General features: G+C 46.4%; 1 protein-coding gene across 1 annotated transcript in view; it reads left to right on the top strand.

The window, feature by feature from the left end:
• The window catches only part of LOC122456075 (coiled-coil domain-containing protein 33-like), a 176,822-nt gene that overhangs the window by 129,386 nt on the left and 25,002 nt on the right, over nt 1–22,434 (top strand). Inside the window, exon 3 of the mRNA XM_043493735.1 lies at nt 18,284–18,417. Within this exon, the coding sequence (XP_043349670.1) occupies nt 18,284–18,417 (134 nt within the window). The remainder of the gene's footprint in view (nt 1–18,283; nt 18,418–22,434) is intronic.

Below are 22,434 nucleotides of genomic sequence, written 5' to 3'. Positions count from 1 at the left end.
TTAAAAAAAGAACTAGATAAGTTCATGGAGGATAGGTCCATCAATGGCTATTAGCCAGGATGGACAGGGATGGTGTCCCTGGCCTCTGTTTGCCAGAAGCTGGGAGTGGGCAACAGACGATGGATCACTTGATGATTACCTGATCTGTTGATTCCCTCTGGGGCACTTGGCATTGGCCACTGTCAGAAGACAGGATACTGGACTAGATGGACTTTTGGTCTGATCCAGTGTGGCCGTTCTTATATTCTTATAACCTTTTCAATGATACCTCACATGACCCATCTTGCATAAAACATATTTTAGTTATGCCATATTCATATCATAACAATATTTCTAAGAAGGATATGGGGTGTAACATCACACCCCTCTCAGGGATGGTCTAGCTAATACTTAGTCCTGCTCTGAGTGCAGGGGACTGGACTAGAAGACCTCTCAAGGTCCCTTCCCCTTCTACAATTCTAAGATTCTGTGATAATGGCTGTCCTATAAGTCGAGAGAAAAAATGTGTTGCATAAACTACCAAATAGCCATGTGTTGGGCTTGATTCTCCATTTGCTTGTGCTGGTGTAAAACAGGAATAACATGCAGTTATACTGCTATAAGAGCAGAAGCCAGGCCATTACGGACATGAAAGGGATTATTGGTCTCAAAACGTAGATCAGGTTTCTTCATTGACCTTTCTAGCATGCTTTGTAAGTCCAGCTAGGTCACTCCTGTCACTGTGCCAAGCCATGATGGCTGATTTCTACTTTCTAACAACCAACTTGTTCAGCAACTGCTGTTGAGGAACAGAGTTGGGCTGGAACTCAGGATCTGAAGAGACTTTCATGAAGTTTGGAGCTGGATTTGGATCTGGATCAGAACTTTGTGGCTTGGGTCCATCTTTGAGGACACCTCAAACCTTTAAGAACCTTTGGATCTTGTAGTCTAAAAATTATCCTATCACTTGTTACTTTGGGATTTAAAATTTTATTTAATTTCCAGGTTTCTAGCATAGAAAGAGGGCAGGCTGGAAAATGTTTGTTGTTGTGTTTTTCTCCCACAAAGTTTAAATGAAAGCAAAACAAAAAAAAAGTGTCATCAAAAATTTTCAGGGCAAATTTTAACTCTTCATAAAACAAAAACAAACAAACCCTGAAATATTTTCAGCTGAAAACTGCCTGGTTTTTGGTTTTCAGTGAAAAAAATTCATTTTCCAATGAAAAATCTAAAATTCTTGAGGAATGCAGACACTTTCCACAACAAAAATCATTTAGTCAAGAACCCAAGTTTCCATAACAAAAAGAAAAAAGATTTGATGGCAAAACTTTCATCACCTGTAGATAGAATATTTGCTGCTCTCAGCAGGTGCTTTGGCAGGCATGGAGTCTCACACTCTAGGGATGGGAAGGATAGACCCCTTTCTTCCATCTACTGCCAATAGAGGCTTGTTCCCTAGTGTCTGGTACAGTCTAGTTTAAAATGAGCCCTAGTTTCATCATTTCTCTTGGAAGATATAGATGAGCCCTGTGCACTAAGAACATTTCACTACAGACCCTTCTGCTAATGTCAGTTCCTGCAGCCTTTACTTTTAAACTTTTGTGGAAAATGATTCATCTTTTTTTTTCATTAAGGTGAATTTGTATGCTAATGAAATGGAGGGAATGGTAATACTGGCCATAGTTAGCTGTAACGCATGTATCTTATATGGGCTTATATGGACTCATTATCATAATATCCAAGCACCTCACAACAGTCCAGCAAGGTAGGGAAGTGCTATTATTCCCATTTTATAGTTAGCAGTTGAGGCGTAGAGAGACTAAGTGACTTGCCCAAGATCACACCGGAAGTCTCTGGACATGAACCTGGGTTTCCTGAGTCCCAGACTGGCACTTTAGTCATCCTTCCTCTCAGTGTAGGCAGACATTGTTTAAACATTCCCCCCCACTTTATCCTCACTGGGCCTTGATTGAGCATAGCATGCTTGTCTTTGTCCACTCCTCTGTATTATGTAGCAGGACAATATCAGCAGTAGAGATATTTGTAGGCAGACCCAGCTTTGGTTGGGTTTTGGCAGCTTTCTTGGTATGAACATTCTGTTAGGATGACAGTTTAATGAATTACAAAGTGTGTTTACATTACACAGTTGATGATCACGTGGACAAGAAAAGCTTTGGCAACATTATAAGGTCATCAGTGATGGACATAGACTGAACATCTAGCCAAACTGTCTTAAAGACCTAGCTAGAGATCGATCTGGGTCAGGCTAGATCTACAAGAAGGGTACATCCCTTTGGAATTTGCCTTGATCATGATGATGATTATGGTTGGTTGATAATAACTTTAAGAATATGCAAAAAGAAAAGGAGTACCCGTGGCACCTTAGAGACTAACAAATTTAGAGACTAACACGGCTGCTACTCTGAAACCTGTCATTATGCAAGGCACTGAATTTAGCCGTATAGAGTGGAAATCTGTCAACTTCATGAAAAAACTCGCACAGATACAGACAGACATCATCTTCCTCTCCAAATGCAAACAGATGGACATCATACCGAAAGGACTGAAGGTAAAAAATCCATTACAATCTACATACCACACAGACTATGCTGACAGCTTGTGCCACACACTCTCAAAGAATTTTTATTTTAAATTTGTTAGTCTCTAAGGTGCCACGGGTACTTCTTTTCTTTTTGCGAATACAGACTAACACGGCTGCTACTCTGAAACCTTTAAGAATATGCTTAGTTCCCACTGAAGTCAATAGGACTTATGTCCATACTTGACTGCATTGCTGAACTGAGTCCTGGTTTTGTCCTCTATCTAATCATGTAGGCTCTGGCAGTTATCAGCTGTGATCTCCACCCTTGCTGTACTAGTCATGTCTGAATTTCATTTGAACTTGGCCTACCCAACTGTGCCAAGTATTGTTCTCTATTTAGAGATGCTGACAAATTAGGTTGAGAACTATGAGACTTGTTTCACTTATGACCTCATGAGCTTTGTACAGAGTCCATTTGGAGGGGAGGCAAGTGGGGCAGAGAGGTGATTTCTGTACATGTGACCCTAAAAAACTGCCCCATTTGGTGCTGATCCCTGGAGGGAACTTGTCCAGGCAGCCATGGAGGGGATTATCAAACCAGACCTAATGAGAGATGGGGGAGGCAGGAGCAGGAAGGGAAGAAAGGGGGCATTGAAATTTGCTTGCCTCTCTGAATTCATTAGGAAGGCTTAAGGGATCCTTGTCAGAAAGTAGGCTCCATTTGTCGTTTCAAAGCACCTTGGTTTAGTGTGTAAATCTTTGTGATTTAGTGGGAATTACTGCCATGTATCTGGTATTACATAAGGCCTAACTGAAAGCTCAGCACAGCTCCTTGTTACAGTCTTGAGTGGAGGAGGAAGCTTTAAAGTGAACATGCTCGGCTATCTCTGTGCTGAACTTCTCCTGCCCTGCACCATCCAAAGCTAAAGAATCAAAGTGCAAGAGTCTTGTTTGTACAGCACCTAGCACAAAGGGGCCCTGGTCCATTACTGGGGCCCCTGGGCGCAATTGTTATACAAATATTGTGCATGGGGTGGGCAAGAGCATCCTTATTAAGGCACAATCCTTGCATTAACCCTCAATCCTTGCATCACCTATGTGTGATCCCATCACCTATGTGTGATCCTTGTATTTTTGCTGATATGGACAAGGGACAGAGAGTGTGGGAATGACTGGAAGTGTTGCTGGCAAGGAGATCAGGAATGCGACCATTTCTAATCCTTCTCAAACTTAAGTAAGCACATGATGTCAAACTAAACCTAGCTGTTGTCCCTCACTGGGAGAAGGCTGCCTACCAGGCCTGAAAATCTCTCTCTATATGTATACCTTTTAGAAGAAGAAACAGGATCTAATGCTCAAGTTACTGGACTAAGAATGGGAACCAAAGAGTTGGGTTCTAATCCTAGGTAGTGTGACTCATTTCCCCTTGCTGTGCCTCAGTTTCTCCATCTGTACAACAGGAATAATACTTCTTGGGAACCATAGGGTTCTTGTAACATTAATTATTGTTGATAGTGCAATTTGAGTTAGATGGCACCAGAGAAAAGCAAAAGGTCATTAGAACCAAATTTACCTCTGTCCCAAGCCAAACTTGCTATTCCTCTTTCTATATTGGAGAAAAATGGTTAAATTAGTGTAATAAATTATTTTTATGAATTCTTTGTTCAACCCTGAAACCAACACATTACAGAAACCTGCCAGAAGATAAATCCTATTGCACCCCAACTGATCTTCATGATAGTTTATGCCTTTGGCAAGTTTTTGTCTCAGAGGGCTCTGCTGTTTTATGAAATCTATTTTAGTCTTGAGCATGGCAAATCTATTCCTGTCATTGGTAACTCAATGACCCGCTGTGTTGAAATGTACAGCATGGTCATGGTCAGAAAACTGATCACCCTGAGAGCTGCTTGAATTACTTGTAAACAATTTATCTAGCACATTTTCCCCTCAGTCATCAAATATAAATTATTCACAAATTACTGTTTTTATTATTCTAGTAGCTTTATTTTTACTGTGCAGATCTGCACCATGTGCTTCTTAGACTTCCATCTCCTGGCTTTGCTGTCAGTCCAACAGAGCCAGTTCTGATATGGGAAAGTGAGCTGGATTACATCCTCCATTAACAGGCCATGGCATGCCAATACATTCTAACAACTCAAATCCTCATAAAATGGCCAGTAAGCAGTCAAGGCAGGATTGAGACCTGTGCCTTTTATTCACCAGCAATATAGGTTGGATCAGAATCGGTGGCCTAAGGGTGAAAAGCTCAATGTCCCAGTCATCTCTCTGAGGTTTGCTGAACCTGATGTTTTAAAGGGTTTATAATCAGGACTTGTTTGTTCTTTGTAAGTTCATGATGGCCAGAACTGTTGTGGCCTCTTTAGATGTAGACAGTTTATGTTGATATGGCATGAAACTCCTCTTTCGTTTCACCCTGTTAAGGAAGACCTGCGAGAACTGGAAAAGTCCAGCAGGAACTGTTTTGGTGCCTCAGCAGGTAGCACTCTCCCTTTTCATCAGCATGGAACCAGTCCTTCAGTCTGGGGCTAGAGGGCGCTGGACTGAGTTAAAGTATCTCAGGGCTGGCTATATTACAAAGTTACATCAATTTCACTACATTGTTCATTGATGTGAAAAATGGCAAGCCCTGTGCAGTGCAGTGAGCTAACCTAAGTGCCGATGTAGACACCACCAGTTTGACAGAATAATTCTTCCATTCATCTAGCTACTACCTCTCTGAGCAGTGGATTTACTAGAGCAACAGAAGAACCCCTTCTGTCTCTGTATTAAGGGTCGACGGTTTAACACTACAGCTACAGATTTAAAACAGAGCTCTGGGTCTCTTGTGGTTAGTCACATGTCCCATGGATTTTGTGGTCATTCAATATCCCAGTGTGACATCCTATACCTTGGGGGAGCATGCTGTAACCCCCATATTCTTCATTTTCATATAATTGTGATCTTACATATAAAGCATGTCTTGTAAGGTATCAGGGGAAAGGTTATGATCTGCTGAAAGTCATTTCTCTATCCATAGATGTGTATCATTAATACATATGAAGTTATGAGAATTGTGTAGTATGGTTGTCACTAAAACATGTGTAAATTGGGGGGAATCAGCCAGATATTAGCTCCCCAGAGGCAACAGCAAGGAAAGTAACCAACCCCTGGGTGGGGGATGAAACAACCCATCAACAGCCATTGTCCAGCAACGGAGCTACAATGCAATGACTCACCTGCATGAGGCCACACCAGGGGAATTGCTCAGCCTTGCTGGGACAGACACAGGGCATGGCTACACTTGTGAGTTAGAGTTCATTAAAGCAGGCCCGTGCACTCTAACTCATGTCACATCCACACTGGCAAGGCACATAGAGCGATCTGACTCCGTGGCAAGAGCGTTCCTGGTAATCCATCTTGGTGAGTGGAATAACATTTGATGTGCCCCCGCTGGAACACAGCGGCGCCAGTGTGGACACCCTGGTCTGTTAGTGCTCTCTGATCGGCCTCCAGAAGTGTCCCACAATGCCTGTTCTAGCCACTCTGGTCATCACTTTAAACTCTACTGCCCTGCCCTCAGGTGACCAACCATCAGACCTGCCCTTTAAATTCTCTGGGAATTTTGAAAATCCCCTTCCTGGTTGCTCAGCCAAGCGTGTAGTGCACTCAGCGAATCTTTCCAGGTGACCATGCCTCCCCGCGCCAGGCGCTCCTCAGTATGGAGCAATGGCGAGGTGCGGACCTTATCAGTGTTTGGCGGAGGAAGCTGTCCAGTCCCAGCTGCGCTCCAGCTGTAGGAATTACAATACCTTCGGGCAAATATCAAGGGACATGATGGAAAGGGGCCATGACTGGGATGCACTGCAGTGCAGGGTTAAAGTGAAGGAGCTGTGAAATGCCTACTGCAAAGCCCACTTGGCAAACTGCTGCTCAGGTGCTGCCCCAGGGACCTGCTGTTTCTACAAAGAGCTGGACGCAATACTTGGGAACGATCCCCCCGCTCCACTCTGAGGACCACCATGGACACTTCAGAGCCCAGTTCAATAAGGCAGGAGGAGGAGGAAAGCGAGAGCAAGGGTGCTGAGTGGCATCCCTAGATGCATGCAGCCAGGAGCTGTTCTCAAGCCAGGAGGAAGGTAGCTAGTTGCGGCGGCCGGTGCTTGGGGAAGGACAAACATCAGAGGAGGTTCCCAGTAAGTGGCTTTTATTTTTGGAAGGAAGCTATTCGGTGCGGGCTCTTGGGGCGAGGAGGAATAGGGCTGCATAAAATCATAGAATATCAGGGTTGGAAGTGACTTCAGGAGGTCATCTAGTCCAACCCCCTGCTCAAAGCAGGAACAATCCCCAACTAAATCATCCCAGCCAGGGCTTTGTCAAGCCTGACCTTAAAAACTTCTAAGGAACGAGATTCCACCACCTCCCTCGATAACGTGTTTCACCACCCTCACAGTGAAAACGTTTTTCCTAATATCCAACCTAAACCTCCCCCACTGCAACTTGAGACCATTACTCCTTGTTCTGTCATCTGCTACCACTGAGAACAGTCTAGATCCTTCCTCTTTGGAACCCCCTTTCAGGTAGTTGAAAGCAGCTGTCAAATCCCCGCTCATTCGTCTCTTCATTCTTCTCTCTAAACAATCCCAGTTCCCTCAGCCTCTCCTCATAAGTCATGTCTTCCAGTCCCCTAATCATTTTTCTTGCCCTCCGCTGTACATTTTCCAATTTTTCCACATCCTTCTTGTAGTGTGGGAACCAAAACTGAACACAGTACTCCAGATGAGGCCTCATCAGTGTCAAATAGAGGGGAACGATCACGTCCCTCGATCTGCTGGCAATGCTCCTACTTATACATCCCAAAATGCCATTGTCCTTCTTGGCAACAAGGGCACACTGTTGACTCATATCCAACTTCTCATCCACTGTAACCCCTAGGTCCTTTTCTGCAGAACTGCTGCCAAGCCATTCGGTCCCTAGTCTATAGCGGTGCATGGGATTCTTCCTTCCTAAGTGCAGGACTCTGCACTTGTCCTTGTTAAACCTCATCAGATTTCTTTTGGCCCAATCCTCTAATTTGTCTACGTCCCTCTGTATCCTATCCCTACCCTCCAACGTAGCTACCTCTCCTCCCAGTTTAGTGTCATCTGCAAACTTGCTGAGGGTGCAATCCACACCATCCTCCAGATCATTAATGAAGATATTGAACACAACCGGCCCGAGGACCAACCCTTGAGGCACTCCACTTGATACTGGCTGCCAACTAGACATGGGGCCATTGATCACTACCAATTGTGCCCAACAATCTAGCCAGCTTTCTATCCACATTATCGTCCATTCATCCAGCCCATACTTCTTTAACTTGCTCGCAAGAATACTGTGCAAAAAGAAAAGGAGTACTTGTGGCACCTTAGAGACTAACAAATTTATTAGAGCATAAGCTTTCGTGAGCTACAGCTCACTTCATCGGATGCAAGAATACTGTGGGAGACCTTGTGAAAAGCTTTGCTAAAGTCAAGGAACAACACATCCACTGCTTTCCCCTCATCCACAGAGCCAGTTATCTCGTCATAGAAGGCAATTAGATTAGTCAGGCATGACTTGCCCTTGGTGAATCCATGCTGACTGTTCCTGATCACTTTCCTCTCCTCTAAGTGCTTCAGAATTGATTCCTTGAGGACCTGCTTCATGATTTTTCCAGGGACTGAGGTGAGGCTGACTGGCCTGTAGTTCCTCAAATCCTCCTTCTTCCCTTTTTTAAAGATGGGCACTACATTAGCCTTTTTCTAGTCGTTCAGGACCTCCCCCGATCAACATGAGTTTTCAAATATAATGGCCAATGGCTCTGCAATCGCATCCGCCAACTCCTTTAGCACTTTCGGATGCAGTGCATCTGGCCCCATGGACTTGGGTTCGTCCAGCTTTTCTAAATAGACCTGAACCACTTCTTTCTTCACAGAGGGCTGGTGACCTCCTCCCCATGCTGTGCTGCCCACTGCAGTAGTCTGGGAGCTGACCTTGTTCGTGAAGACAGAGGAAAAAAAAGCATTGAGTACATTAGCTTTTTTCCACATCCTCTGTCACTAGATTGCCTCCTCATTCAGTAAGGGGCCCACACTTTCCTTGACCTTCTTCTTGTTGCTAACATACCTGTAGAAACCCTTCTTGTTACTCTTAACATCCCTTGTTAGCTGCAACTCCAAGTGTGATTTGGCCTTCCTGATTTCACTCCTGCATGCCTGAGCAATATTTTTATACTCCTCCTTGGTCCTTTGTCCAATCTTCCACTTCTTGTAAGCTTCTTTTTTGTGTTTAAGATCAGCAAGGATTTCACTGTGAAGCCAAGCTGGTTGCCTGCCATATTTACTGTTCTTTCTACACATTGGGATGGTTTGTCCCTGTAACCTCAATAAGGATTCTTTAAAATACAGTTAGCTCTCCTGGACTCCTTTCCCCCTCATGTTATTCTCCCAGGGGATCCAGCCTATCAGTTCCCTGAGGGAGTCAAAGTCTGCTTTTCTGAAGTCCAGGGTCCATATTCTGCTGCTCTCCTTTCTTCTCTGTGTCAGGATCCTGAACTCGACCATCTCATGGTCACTGCCGCCCAGGTTCCCATCCACTTTTGCTTCCCCTACTAATTCTTCCTGGTTTGTGACCAGCAGGTCAAGAAGAGCTCTGCCCTAGTTGGTTTCTCCAGCACTTGCACCAGGAAATTGTCCACTACACTTTCCAAAAACTTCCTGGATTGTCTGTGCACCGCTGTATTGCTCTCCTAGCAGATATCAGGGTGATTGATATCAGGCCACAACAATGGTTCCTGTAACCCACCCAGCAATATTGTTAATCTATCCAACTATACTTTTAGCCCAGCAGAAGAATCTGTCCTATCTCGGGGCCTCTCCTTTTGCCCCTCCACTCCCACGAACATGATACAGTTCTGTGGTGACCTAGAATCCTATTTTCGACGTCTCAGACTCAAGGAATATTTCCAACACACCTCTGACCAACATATTAACCCACAGAGACCTTCCTGCCAACACTACAAAAAGAAGGATTCTGGGTGGACTCCTCCTGAAGGTCGAAACAGCAGCCTGGATTTCTACATAGACTGCTTCCGCCGACGTACACGAGCTGAAATTGTGGAAAAGCAGCATCGCTTACCCCATAACCTCAGCCATGCAGAACACAGTGCCATCCACAGCCTCAGAAACAACTCTGACATCATAATCAAAAAGGCTGACAAAGGAGGTGCTGTCGTCATCATGAATAGGTCGGAGTATGAACAAGAGGCTACTAGGCAGCTCTCCAACACCACTTTCTACAAGCCATTACCCTCTGATCCCACTGAGAGTTACCAAAAGAAACTACAGCATTTGCTCAAGAAACTCCCTGAAAAAGCACAAGAACAAATCCGCACAGACACACACCTGGAGCCCCGACCTGGGGTATTCTATCTGCTACCCAAGATCCATAAACCTGGAAATCCTGGACGTCCCATCATCTCAGGCATTGGCAGCCTGACAGCAGGATTGTCTGGCTATGTAGACTCCCTCCTCAGGCCCTTCGTTACCAGCACTCCCAGCTATCTTCGAGACACCACTGACTTCCTGAGGAAACTACAGTCCATTGGTGATCTTCCTAAAAACACCATCCTAGCCACTATGGATGTAGAAGCCCTCTACACCAACATTCCACACAAAGATGGACTACAAGCCGTCTGGAACAGTATCCCCGATACTGTCACAGCTAACCTGGTGGCTGAACTTTGTGACTTTGTCCTGACCCATAACTATTTCACATTTGGTGACAATGTATACCTTCAAATCAGCAGCACTGCGATGGGTACCCGCATGGCCCCACAGTATGCCAACATTTTTATGGCTGACTTAGAACAACGCTTCCTCAGCTCTCGTCCCCTAATGCCCCTACTCTATTTGCGCTACATTGATGACAGCTTCATCATCTGGACCCATGGAAAAGAAGCTCTTGAGGAATTCCACCATGATTTCAACAATTTCCATCCCACCATCAACCTCAGCCTGGACCAGTCCACACAAGAGATCCACTTCCTGGACACTACGGTGCTAATAAGCGATGGTCACATAAACACCACCCTATATCGGAAACCTACTGACCGCTATTCCTACCTACATGCCTCTAGCTTTCATCCAGATCATACCACTCGATCCATTGTCTACAGCCAAGCACTACGATATAACCGCATTTGCTCCAACCCCTCAGACAGAGACAAACACCTACAAGATCTCTATCATGCATTCCTACAACTACAATACCCACCTGCTGAAGTGAAGAAACAGATTGACAGAGCCAGAAGAGTACCCAGAAGTCACCTACTACAGGACAGGCCCAACAAAGAAAACAACAGAACGCCACTAGCCATCACCTTCAGCCCCCAACTAAAACCTCTCCAACGCATCATCAAGGATCTACAACCTATCCTGAAGCATGACCCATCATTCTCACAGATCTTGGGACACAGACCAGTCCTTGCTTACAGACAGCCCCCCAATCTGAAGCAAATACTCACCAGCAACCACACACCACACAACAGAACCACTAACCCAGGAACCTATCCTTGCAACAAAGCCCGTTGCCAACTCTGTCCACATATCTATTCAGGGGATACCATCATAGGGCCTAATCACATCAGCCACACTATCAGAGGCTCGTTCACCTGCGCATCTACCAATGTGATATATGCCATCATGTGCCAGCAATGCCCCTCTGCCATGTACATTGGCCAAACTGGACAGTCTCTACGTAAAAGAATAAATGGACACAAATCAGACGTCAAGAATTATAACATTCAAAAACCAGTTGGAGAACACTTCAATCTCTCTGGTCACTCGATCACAGACGTAAGAGTGGCTATCCTTCAACAAAAAAGCTTCAAAAACAGACTCCAACGAGAGACTGCTGAATTGGAATTAATTTGCAAACTGGATACAATTAACTTAGGCTTGAATAGAGACTGGGAATGGATGAGTCATTACACAAAGTAAAACTATTTCCCCATGGTATTTCTCCCTCCCACCCCACCCCCCACTGTTCCTCTGATATTCTTAAAAAGAAAAGGAGTACCCGTGGCACCTTAGAGACTAACAAATTTATTAGAGCATAAGCTTTCGTGAGCTACAGCTCACTTCATCGGATGCCGATGAAGTGAGCTGTAGCTCACGAAAGCTTATGCTCTAATAAATTTGTTAGTCTCTAAGGTGCCACGGGTACTCCTTTTCTTTTTGCGAATACAGACTAACACGGCTGCTACTCTGAAATCTGATATTCTTGTTAACTGCTGGAATTAGCCTACCTTGCTTGTCACCATGAAAGGTTTTCCTCCTTTCCCCCCCCCCTGCTGCTGGTGATGGCTTATCTTAAGTGATCACTCTCCTTACAGTGTGTATGATAAACCCATTGTTTCATGTTCTCTGTGTGTGTGTGTGTGTGTATATAAATCTCTCCTCTGCTTTTTCCACCAAATGCATCCGATGAAGTGAGCTGTAGCTCACGAAAGCTTATGCTCTAATAAATTTGTTAGTCTCTAAGGTGCCACGGGTATTCCTTTTCTTTTTTAGGGTGATTGAAGTCTCCCATGAGAACCAGGGCCTGCGATCTAGTAACTTCCTTTAGTTGCTGGAAGAAAGCCTCGTCCACCTCATCCCCCTGATCCGGTGGTCTATAGAAGACTCTCACCCGGACATCACCCTTTTTGCTCATGCTTCTAAACTTAATCCAGAGACACTCAGGTTTTTCTGCATTTTTATACCGGAGCTCTGAGCAGTCATACTGCTCTCTTACATACAATGCAACTCCTCCCTCTTTTCTGCCCTGCCTGTCCTTCCTGAACAGTTTATATCCATCCATTACAGTACTCCAGTCATGTGAGTTATCCCACCAAGTCTCTGTCATTTCAATCACATCATAATTCCTTGACTGTGCCAGGACTTCCAATTCTCCCTGCTTTTTTCCCAGGCTTCTTGCATTTGTGTAAAGGCACTTGAGATAACTCACTGTTTGTCCTGCATTCTTAGTATGAGGCAGGAGCCCTCCCCTTTCGCGCTCTCCTACTCGTGCTTCCTCCCGGTATCCCACGTCCCCACTTACCTCAGGGCTTTGGTCTCCTGCCCCCGGTGAACCTAGTTTAAAGCCCTCCTCACTAGGTTAGCCAGCCTGCTTGCAAAGATGCTCTTCCCTCTCTTCGTTAGGTGGAGCCCATCTCTGCCCAGCACTCCTCCTTCTTGGAACACCATCCCATGGTCAAAGAATCCAAAGCCTTCTCTCCGACACCACCTGCATAACCATTCGTTGACTTCCACGATTCGACGGTCTCTACCCAGGCCTTTTCCTTCCACAGGGAGGATGGATGAGAACTTGCACCTCAAACTCCTTTATCCTTCTTCCCAGAGCCACATAGTCTGCAGTGATCCACTCAAGGTCATTATTGGCAGTGTCTTTGGTGCCCACGTGGAGAAGCAGGAAGGGGTAGCGATCCGAGGGCTTGATGAGTCTCGGCAGTCTCTTCGTCACATCGTGAATCCTAGCTCCTGGCAAGCAGCAGACTTCTCGGTTTTCCTGGTCGGGGCAGCAGATAGATGACTCAGTCCCCCTGAGGTGAGAGTCCCCGACCACCACCACCCACCTCCTCCTCTTGGGAGCGGTGGTCATGGAACCCCCATCTCTAGGACAGTGCATCTCATGCCTTCCAATCGGCAGAGTCTCCTTCTGTTCACTTCCCTCAGATGTATCATCTAGTCCACTCTCCGCATTAGTACCCGTGGAGAGAATATGAAAACGGTTGCTTACCTGTATGCATGCCTAGATGCGGAATAGGGCATTGATGTACTCTCTCACATCACGGTAATCGGCCTCAGTTATCTCTTCAAAGGTCTCATCCAGAACTTGGGCAATGTGCTTGCGCAGGTTTCTTGGGAGAGCCACTGTGGTCCTTGTCCCAGTCAGGCTAATATGTCCATGCCACTGTGCCGTGAGGGGCAGGGGGACCATTGCTGCACATAGGCAAGCTGCATATGGGCCAGGGCAGAAGCCACATTGTAGTAGAAGACCCTCCCAGGCTTCCCAGCTCACCCTCAGCAGCGAGATATCTTCCAGGACGAACTCATCCTTTGGAAAATGTGGGGACAGTGTTCAGTATAGGGGTCCCCTGCAGCTGTTGGCTCTCCCCAAGGCACAGAATCCCAGAGGACAGTACAGCCATGAAACAAACAGTCCCCCTTGATGCTGTGCTTACTCACTATTTTGGGGCTCCCATGGGTTATGTACACTTGCTTTGGGACAGGCAAATGATGCTATTGTGTAGACTGTGCTTGCCCTTAAGTACGGAGGAATCATTGCTCTGTCTGGCGTGAATAATGCTGCCTCTGTTAAGTGTTGCATTTTACCTTTACAAATGCAACCTTGAGATCTCAGCTGTCCATGTTATCACCAGCTGAAAGACTGCAAAGAATTAGGAAGAGGCCACGTAGAAGCAAAGAAGACATGCTGCATGAATTAATGCAGCAGTCACTTAACTAATCTAAAAGTGCAGGAGTGGAGGGAGAGTGAAAGGAGGATCTGCCAACAGAATGAGGAACGCCAGCACAAAAGCACAGAGCTCCAGCAGCAAAGCATGGATCAGCTGATAAGCATCATGGAGTGCCAAGTGAACTTGATCCAGGCACTCGTAGCCAAGCAGGCAGAGCACTACCGCACTCACCCCACCCCCACAGCCCTTATCCCAAAACTCTTTCCTTTGTGCCCCCATGTCACCTCCAACCCACTTTCCCAACATCGGGGTTCTTATCGCCACCAGCTGCCTCCAACACCTGTAGTTTCACCACCCAGCCCTGAAAACTATGACCCTTACCCACTGCACTCAACCCCCATCACCATGCAGTATAGCCATCCTGAAGTGCAGCACTCATTGCACAGCACTCCAGACTTGAAGGCTGAGTATGATAACAGGACATATGCAAATCTATGATTGTACCGTTCCCCACCCCATTCCCTTGCCCTTTCTGTTTCCCAAGCAGTTGTGTTTCTTTTCAATAAATGAACTTTCTTTTCAATAAATGGATTTTTTGGTTTTGAAAACATTCTTTATTATTGCATAAAGTAAAAGATATCTTAGCCCAGGAAAGAAACAGGCACTGCAAGTCAGCATAGCAAACACAGATTTCTACTAACATTGGAACGACTGCACTTCACCCCTGTGCAGGGCACCAGACATTACTGGTGGCTTTCAGCCCCAAATTGCTCCCTCAAGGCATCCCTAATCCTTGCAGCCCTGCACTGGGCCCTTCTAATAGCCCTGCTCTCTGGCTGTTCAAATTCAGCCTCCAGGTGTTGAACCTCCGAGTTCCGTGCCTGAGTGAATCGTTCACCATTCCCTTCACAAATGTTATGGAGGGTACAGCGTGCGGATATAAACGCGGGGATGCTGTCATTGGCCAAGTCCAGCTTCTCATACAGAGAGCGCCAGCAGCCCTTTAAACAGCCAAAAGCACGCTCCACAGTCATTTTGCACCGGCTGAGCCTGTTGTTGAACTGCTCCTTGCTGCTGTCAAGGCTTCCTGTGTAGGGTTTCACGAGCCACAGCATTAAAGGGTAAGCGGGGTCTCCAAGGATCACAATGGGCATTTTGACTTCCCCTACGGTGATCTTCTTGTCTGGGGAAAAAGTCCCAGCTTGCAGCTTCCTGAACAGGCCAGTGTTCCGAAAGATGCATGCGTCATGCACCTTTCTGGGCCAGCCTGCATTAATGTCAATGAAACGCCCACGGTGATCCGCAAGTGCCTGGAGAACCATAGAGAAATACCCCTTCCGATTAACATACTCGGAGGCTAGGTGGGCTGGTGCCAGAATTGGAATATGTGTCCCATCTATTGCCCCTCCGTAGTTAGGGAAACCCATTTGTGCAAAGTCAGCCACAATGTCATGCACGTTGTCCAGAGTCACGGTTCTTCTGAGCAGGATGTGATTAATGGCCCTGCAAACTTGCATCATCATGATTCCAATGATCGACTTTCCCACTCCAAACTGGTTAGCGACCAATCAGTAGCTGTCTGGAGTTGCCAGCTTCCAGATTGCAATAGCCACCTGCTTCTCCACCACCAGGGCAGCTCTCAATCTCATGTCTTTGTGTCACAGGTGGGGGTGAGCTCATCACACAGTCCCATGAAATTGGCTTTTCTCATCCAAAAGTTCTGCAGCCACTGCTCATCATCCCAGACTTGCACGATGATGTGATCCCACCACTCAGTGCTTGTTTCCCGAGGCCAAAAGCGGCATTCCACGGTGGTGATCATGTCTGTGAATGCCACAAGCAATCTCGTGTCATATGCGTTACTCGAGTCGATATCATCGTCGGAGTCCTCACTGTCACTTTGGATCATAAGGAATAACTCGACTGCCAAACATGACGTGTTGGAGAGACTCGTCAGCATATTCCTCAGCAGTTCGGGCTCCATTCCCACAGACCGAAAGGGAAGACAGAGTGCGCACTACAAAAAACTTTGAAAGATGGCGCTAAATGTGGACGGAAGCACAGGGATTGCTGGGATGCGAACCGATGCATCACGGAGCGTTGGGACAGAACTCAGAATGTGCCGCACCTCCCGCCCCCTTCCCACAAGCCACAGCACCAAAATGGGAAAAGGTGCTCTGTGGGATAGCTGCGCATAATGCACCACTCCCAATGTCTCTGCAAGTGCCGCAAATGTGGCCACGCCAGTGCGCTTGAAGCTGTCAGTATGGACAGACTGCAATGCTTTCCCTACTGCGCTCTCCAAAGGCTGGTATAACTCAAAGCACTCTACATCTGCAAGTGTAGCCATGCCCATAGCAATGCCCCACAGACATGCCTGGACTTGTGCTCCAAAAGCACTTGGACTGAGGGTATAAAACAAATAGAAGGGACACAAACGGGCCCCTTCTCCTGCCCCAACCTCTACTGCAAGCAACCAAGACACAGAGAAGAAGACAAGACTCCAACACAGGAGATTGGCCCAGGTTTAAGGAACAAACCTGTATACCAGGGGTGGGCAAACTTTTTGGCCCGAGGGCAACATTGGGGTGTGAAACTGTATGGAGGGCCAGGTAGGGAAGGCTGTGCCTCCCCAAACAGCCTGGCCCCCGCCCCATATCCACCCCCTCCCACTTCTCACCCCCCTCAGAAACTCCCATCTAACCCCACTCCACTCCTTGTCCCCTGACCGCCCCCTCCCAGGACCCTCACCCCAACCGCTCCATGTGACTCCATCCCCATCTAACCCCACCGCTCCCCGTCCCCTGACTGCCCCCCCCAGAACCTCTGCCCTATCCAACCGCCCCCTGTTCCCTGTCCCCTAACCTCCCCCTCCTGGGATGACCCCCCCAGGACCCCACCCCCTATCCAACCACCCCCTGCTCCCTGACTGCCCCCCAGGACCCTCTGCCCCTTCTCCAATCCCCGGCCCCGGTCCCCTTACCATGCCGCTCAGAGCAGCATGTCTGGGAGCTGCTCCGGAGCCAGACACGCTGCCGTGCTGCCACGCTGCCCTGCATGAATGCACAGCCCCGCCACCCAGAGCACTGCCTGCACGGTGGCATGGGTGTGGGGGAGGGTGGACAGCAGGGGAGGGGCTGGGGGCTAGCCTCCCAGGCCAGGAGCTCAGGGGCTGGGCAGGACAGGCCCATGGGCTGGATGTGGCCCGCGAGCCGTAGTTTGCCCACCTCTGCTGTATATTAAGGATTGCAATATCCAGTGGGGGGAGAAAAACTGCTTAATCTAGTTACTGCCCAGTCTAACAGGATTGAGAGTTTAGACTGCATGCTTATATTTTCTTTTCTTTTGGTAACCACTCTGACTTGTTATGCTTTGACTTGTAATCACTTAAAATCTATCTTTATAGCTAATAAATCTGTTTGTTTATTCTATCTCAAGCAGTGTGTTTGGTGTAAAGTGTGTCAGAGGCTCCCCTTGGGCTAACAAGCCTGGTACATATCAGTTTCTTTGTTAAATTGACGAACTTATATAAGCTTGCAGAGTCCAGTGGGCATAACTGGACACTGCAAGACGGAGATTCCTAGGGTTGTGTCTGGGAGCGGAGATATTGTCTACTGTCATTCACTTGCAAGTAGCTGGGAGCAGCTTACATGCCAGAGGCTTTGCGCAAACAGCCCAGGAGTGGGGGTTCTCACAGCACAGCAGGGTAAGGCTGGCTCCCAGAGTCAAGGATTGGAGTGGCCTAGCAGATCACTTGTCCAGACACCACCAGCAGAGAACATCACACCCAGGGCTCTCATTGCAAGAGTGGGAGTCCTAGCAAATGTCCCTCATGATAATTGCATTCTGGCTTATTTAAAATCCCCCTTCAGGTTTCATTTGGAGAAGTTCTTTACTTCTTCATCTACAACATGTGTAGTGTTGCTGAGCGCTGTTAAACTACTGCTGTGCTCCATCTCAGAGGTGGCTGCATTTTGCTGATTGAGGAAATGAACCTATATACACACCCTGCCAAATTCATCCATTAACTTTAGTGGAGTTATGCCAGGCATGAGTTTGGCCTGTAGTCAGTAATACACTTTGGGATGCTTTGAGGTGAATAGGCCATATGAATGTAAGTTATTAGGTCTCTGGCTTGGGCATGAAGGGAAGGAGCATTCATTCCTCTGATGTCTTCAGTTCACTGCAAGGCTTTGTGCATGTCAATGTAGATGTACCCCTGCTGTAATGTTGAGTGGTTCTTTTTTCTTCTTCTTCTTTCTTAGTAAAAGCAACTCTGATGTTGAGAAGAAATTGGAAGCCCAGGAGGTGACTCATGTGTCCTCTGAGCCTACGCACTCTCCTACCTGGGAGGAGAAGGTGACCATGGAAATTGATGCAGAAGATGCAGGCCATGAAGGTATGGTTTCTGAAGAGAGCTGAATAGTGGGTAGTGGTGAGGGAAAGATGAATATCAGTGAGATGGCCTGATTTCTCCAGTCACTTACACCTGTGCCAATGTGACCAGCTCAGAACCATCCCACTGCACATTTGCTAATGACTTCCCAAAGGCAAGACACTTAGGAGTCAGGCCCCTTAGGTGTAGCTATGTATACAATTGTTAACTATCCTTATGCTTCAGGGCATGAGCTGATCATCAGTTAGGGACAGGAAGAAATTCCACCCATGATATACGGTTGCAAAGTTAAGCTCTCATATAGAACTTTTCATCAGTAGATCTCAAAGTGCTTTACAACAGAGGTCAGTCTCTTGATCCCCATTTTACAGATGGGAAAACTGAGGCACAGAGCTGTGATGTGATTTGCCTACGGTCACTCAGCATGCCAGTGGTAACCATGGAAATAGAACCCAAGTCTCCTGAGCCCCAGTCTAGTGCCCTATAAGACAGAAGTTCAGTACAGTTTTATGTTCTGGTTTTGGAAAGAATCAGGATGGTGTGCTTAAGAACAGCCATACTGGGTCAGACCAATGGTCCATTTAGCCCAGTATCCTGTCTTATAACAGTGGCCAATGCCAGGTGCTTCAGAGGGAATGAACAGAACAGGGCAGTTACTGAGTGATTCCAGTCATTCAGACCCAGTTTCTGGCAGGCAGAGGTCTAGGGACACCCAGAGCATTGAGTTGCATCCCTTACCATTTGGACTTAACTTGCTATGGCATCCATTTGGTAGTGCAAGTAGCACATTGATAGCAGTGGGTAAAGCCAGATAGGGTTCAGGCATGTTATGCACACTTTCCTCTGAATTCCTAGAGTGCACCATAAAGTACTCATCCTCCTACTCCAGCCCTGCCTCCCTCACCCAGCCCTGCAACACTGCTCAATGCTGACTTGCCATAATCTTCTGTTGTAGTTCTGGGTCCTCATTCAGGTCTGGGCCTGATTTTTAGAAATGCTGAGCACTCACAACTCCAGTTGAAGTCAATGAGAGCTGTGGAAGTTCCGCACCTCTGAAAATCAGCTCCTGTAAATGGGCCCATGAACAGCTCTGCCAACGCACTTCAGTCTTATTATGAAACAATGTTCTGGGACTCCCTCATAGCTGTGGAAATCCATTCCTGTTGATCTGCAGCATTCCTGGCTCTGCACACAGCAATATCAGTGTACCTGATCCTGACCTGGTATGGTTCCACTCCCAGCTCACACCACAGCTTTGCCAGTCCCCCTCAATTCTGCTCCACAGCATGCCTGATTGTTTTTCCATCATTACTAATTAGAAGCTTCCCTACTGCAGTGATGGTTAGGCCTTATGGCTTGATTGTTCCAATCACAGTGTAGTTAAGTATACAATTATAATAATGTAAATGGCATTAGAGTTTGTGATTAGATTAAAATCAGATGCTTGCAAAATGAACACTGAGGCCGAGTGCAAATTAGTCATAGCATTACATGTAATTCTATTAACACTGCTGCTTAAGTGAAATAAAAAACATTTGATGTACTTACTGTACTTAACTGCCTTTGGCTAACAGGAAGTGGGGGTGTAGACAGAGACTAAAATAACTGGGCCAGATCCTCCTCTGGTGAAAATCAACATAGTTCTGCTGACTTCAGTGGAGTGACACCAGCTGAGGATCTGGCACTCTTTGTGTGTAACTATATCTACGTATGCTTGGAGATGAGATATATAGCATAAAACGATTGCTGTTTGGGTTGTTGGGTTGGTTTGATGCTGTTTGGTTGATGACAGGTTTCAGAGTAGCAGCCGTGTTAGTCTGTATTCGCAAAAAGAAAAGGAGTACTTGTGGCACCTTAGAGACTAACAAATTTATTAGAGCATAAGCTTTCGTGAGCTACAGCTCAAATGCATCCGATGAAGTGAGCTGTAGCTCACGAAAGCTTATGCTCTAATAAATTTGTTAGTCTCTAAGGTGCCACAAGTACTCCTTTTCTGTTTGGTTGATGTCAGGGATAAAGCCTTTACTGGCTTTACAGCCTCTAAATATGGGCATGTGTAGCTCTCCAGAAGCCAACTCAAGGAAAAATTGTTCTTCCTGGAGACTAAGTCATTTAGTTTCTGTAGGTTTCATTAGACAGTTTAAAATACCTTGTTGCCCCAATGAGGATGACATTGTGATTTGCCCCAAACCTAGCCTTTGTATGTTAAAGTTACAGGGTCATATGACCCTATCTTAGTCACTGGCCAGTCAAATCATTAGGTTTTTTTTCTACCAAAACCTATTGCCGTAGTAAGGACAATACTGCTTAAAAATATTGTAGTCCACATGATCCTGTTTCAGATAAGAGGCAGTGCAAGGACGCCTCAATCCTCTACCAAGCTCCATAGGAGCAAACACCAGTGTGTGCAGGTGCCCATTGCAGGATTGGGGCACAAGGCCAATATCTTTAAGTGACTAGTCATTTTGCGTGGCTCCGTTTTTGGGATACTTTCAAGGGATCTGCTTTTCAGAAAGCACTAAACACCAGCCCTCAAAATCATGTCCCTTGAAGTGACCCTGGAGTGACAACATGGCTATAGGTTTTGATACAATACAGTCACTCTCATTTAAAAAGCCACACACATTTGTATACAGTGAGAGAGCAGTACCATTGAGGCATGCAGTGAGGGCTTAACCGTGAAAGGTGCAGAGCACTCTGACCTGATCCAGCAATGCATTTAAGCTTGTGCCCAACACTAAGCACATAAGTAGCCCCATTGACATTAATGGGATTAAATATGTGCTTAAATTTAAGCCTGGGCTTTGCTGGTTGAAATCAGAGTGTTGAGCAGGACCAAGTCCAGTCGAGGTATAAGGCAAGAATGCACAGAGTCTCTTGTAGTCCTGATACATTTCTGTCCTGCAGTGGTTCCCAGATGTGTATTATCCCACTTAGAAAGGAGAAATGTTTATAATCCCCTGATTGGATTAATTTTGACCAATTTGTGGGGAGTGTAATTACCCTACCTATCTACCATTGGTACTTCTGTATTCCCTTATCTTAGTATCTAAGCACCTCCCCATCTTCAATGTATTTATCCTGCCAATAGCTGAATGTGGCAGGGCTGTGCTATTATCCCCATTGTACACAGGAGGAACTGAGGCACCCAGGGTCCCATAGGGGAGTCTGTGGCAGAGCAGGGAATTCAACCCAGCTCTCAACTCCCAGGCTCTCACCCTAATCCCTGGGCCGTTCTTCCTCTCATCTTATCCTAGTTTATGGGACGGTGACTTATTAAGTTCTCGGTTTTCAAATCATTTTTCAAAATTGCTTTTAAATGTCTCAGAGCACCATCCCCTCTTGGGTGCCAAAAATCTGTTCCCTGCTCTTGAATTTTGTCTTCCATCCTAGTCACAAGTCTCCAGCCTCAGAGGTACTGGTGTTGGCAGTAATTTGCTGAATTTGCTCCTATCGGAGAAAAAATGGATCCTTTGGACTCATACTTGCAAGGAGCTCCCCTGGAAGTGCAACAACTTTAGCAACCAAGGACTTCTGTTTAACAAATGTGATTGCGCTTTCTTTGCAGGCTATCCTGGGCCCAGTCCTGCAGACCTTTCTCAAGCAAAACTCCTTGAGCATACACTTGGAGCTAGGGGTGTGATTCCCAGCTGGAGGAGACAGACTATGTGACCTCTGATAGTGCTAGTGTGTTAAACTAAAGTGTAGCCGTGGCAGCATGAGTGGTGAGATGAGCTAGCCACTTCAAATGCATGCTATGGCCGGGGATGTCTATGTACTCAGGGCAATTAGCCCATCCCACCTCTCCACTCCGTGAGGTGGGATTTTCCCTCCAGCTCCACGTGTAGACATAGCTGATAAGAAATGCTGTTCCAGAGGTGGGTGGGTGGTTGAATAGCTAGTTAGATAAAATACATAAAGATGCACCCTTCCTAAAGCCCTGCCATCATTTTCAAATGATACAGTCAAGTAGCCAGGTCAACCACTCTGCTCTACAAAAAGCAGCTGTCATCAAAGAAG

The sequence above is a fragment of the Dermochelys coriacea genome, chromosome 10 (genome assembly GCF_009764565.3).
Source record: "Dermochelys coriacea isolate rDerCor1 chromosome 10, rDerCor1.pri.v4, whole genome shotgun sequence".
NCBI classification, from domain to species: Eukaryota; Metazoa; Chordata; order Testudines; family Dermochelyidae; genus Dermochelys; species Dermochelys coriacea.
Note: the sequence above shows the minus strand (reverse complement) of the source record. Positions and strands in the feature narration are given on the sequence as shown.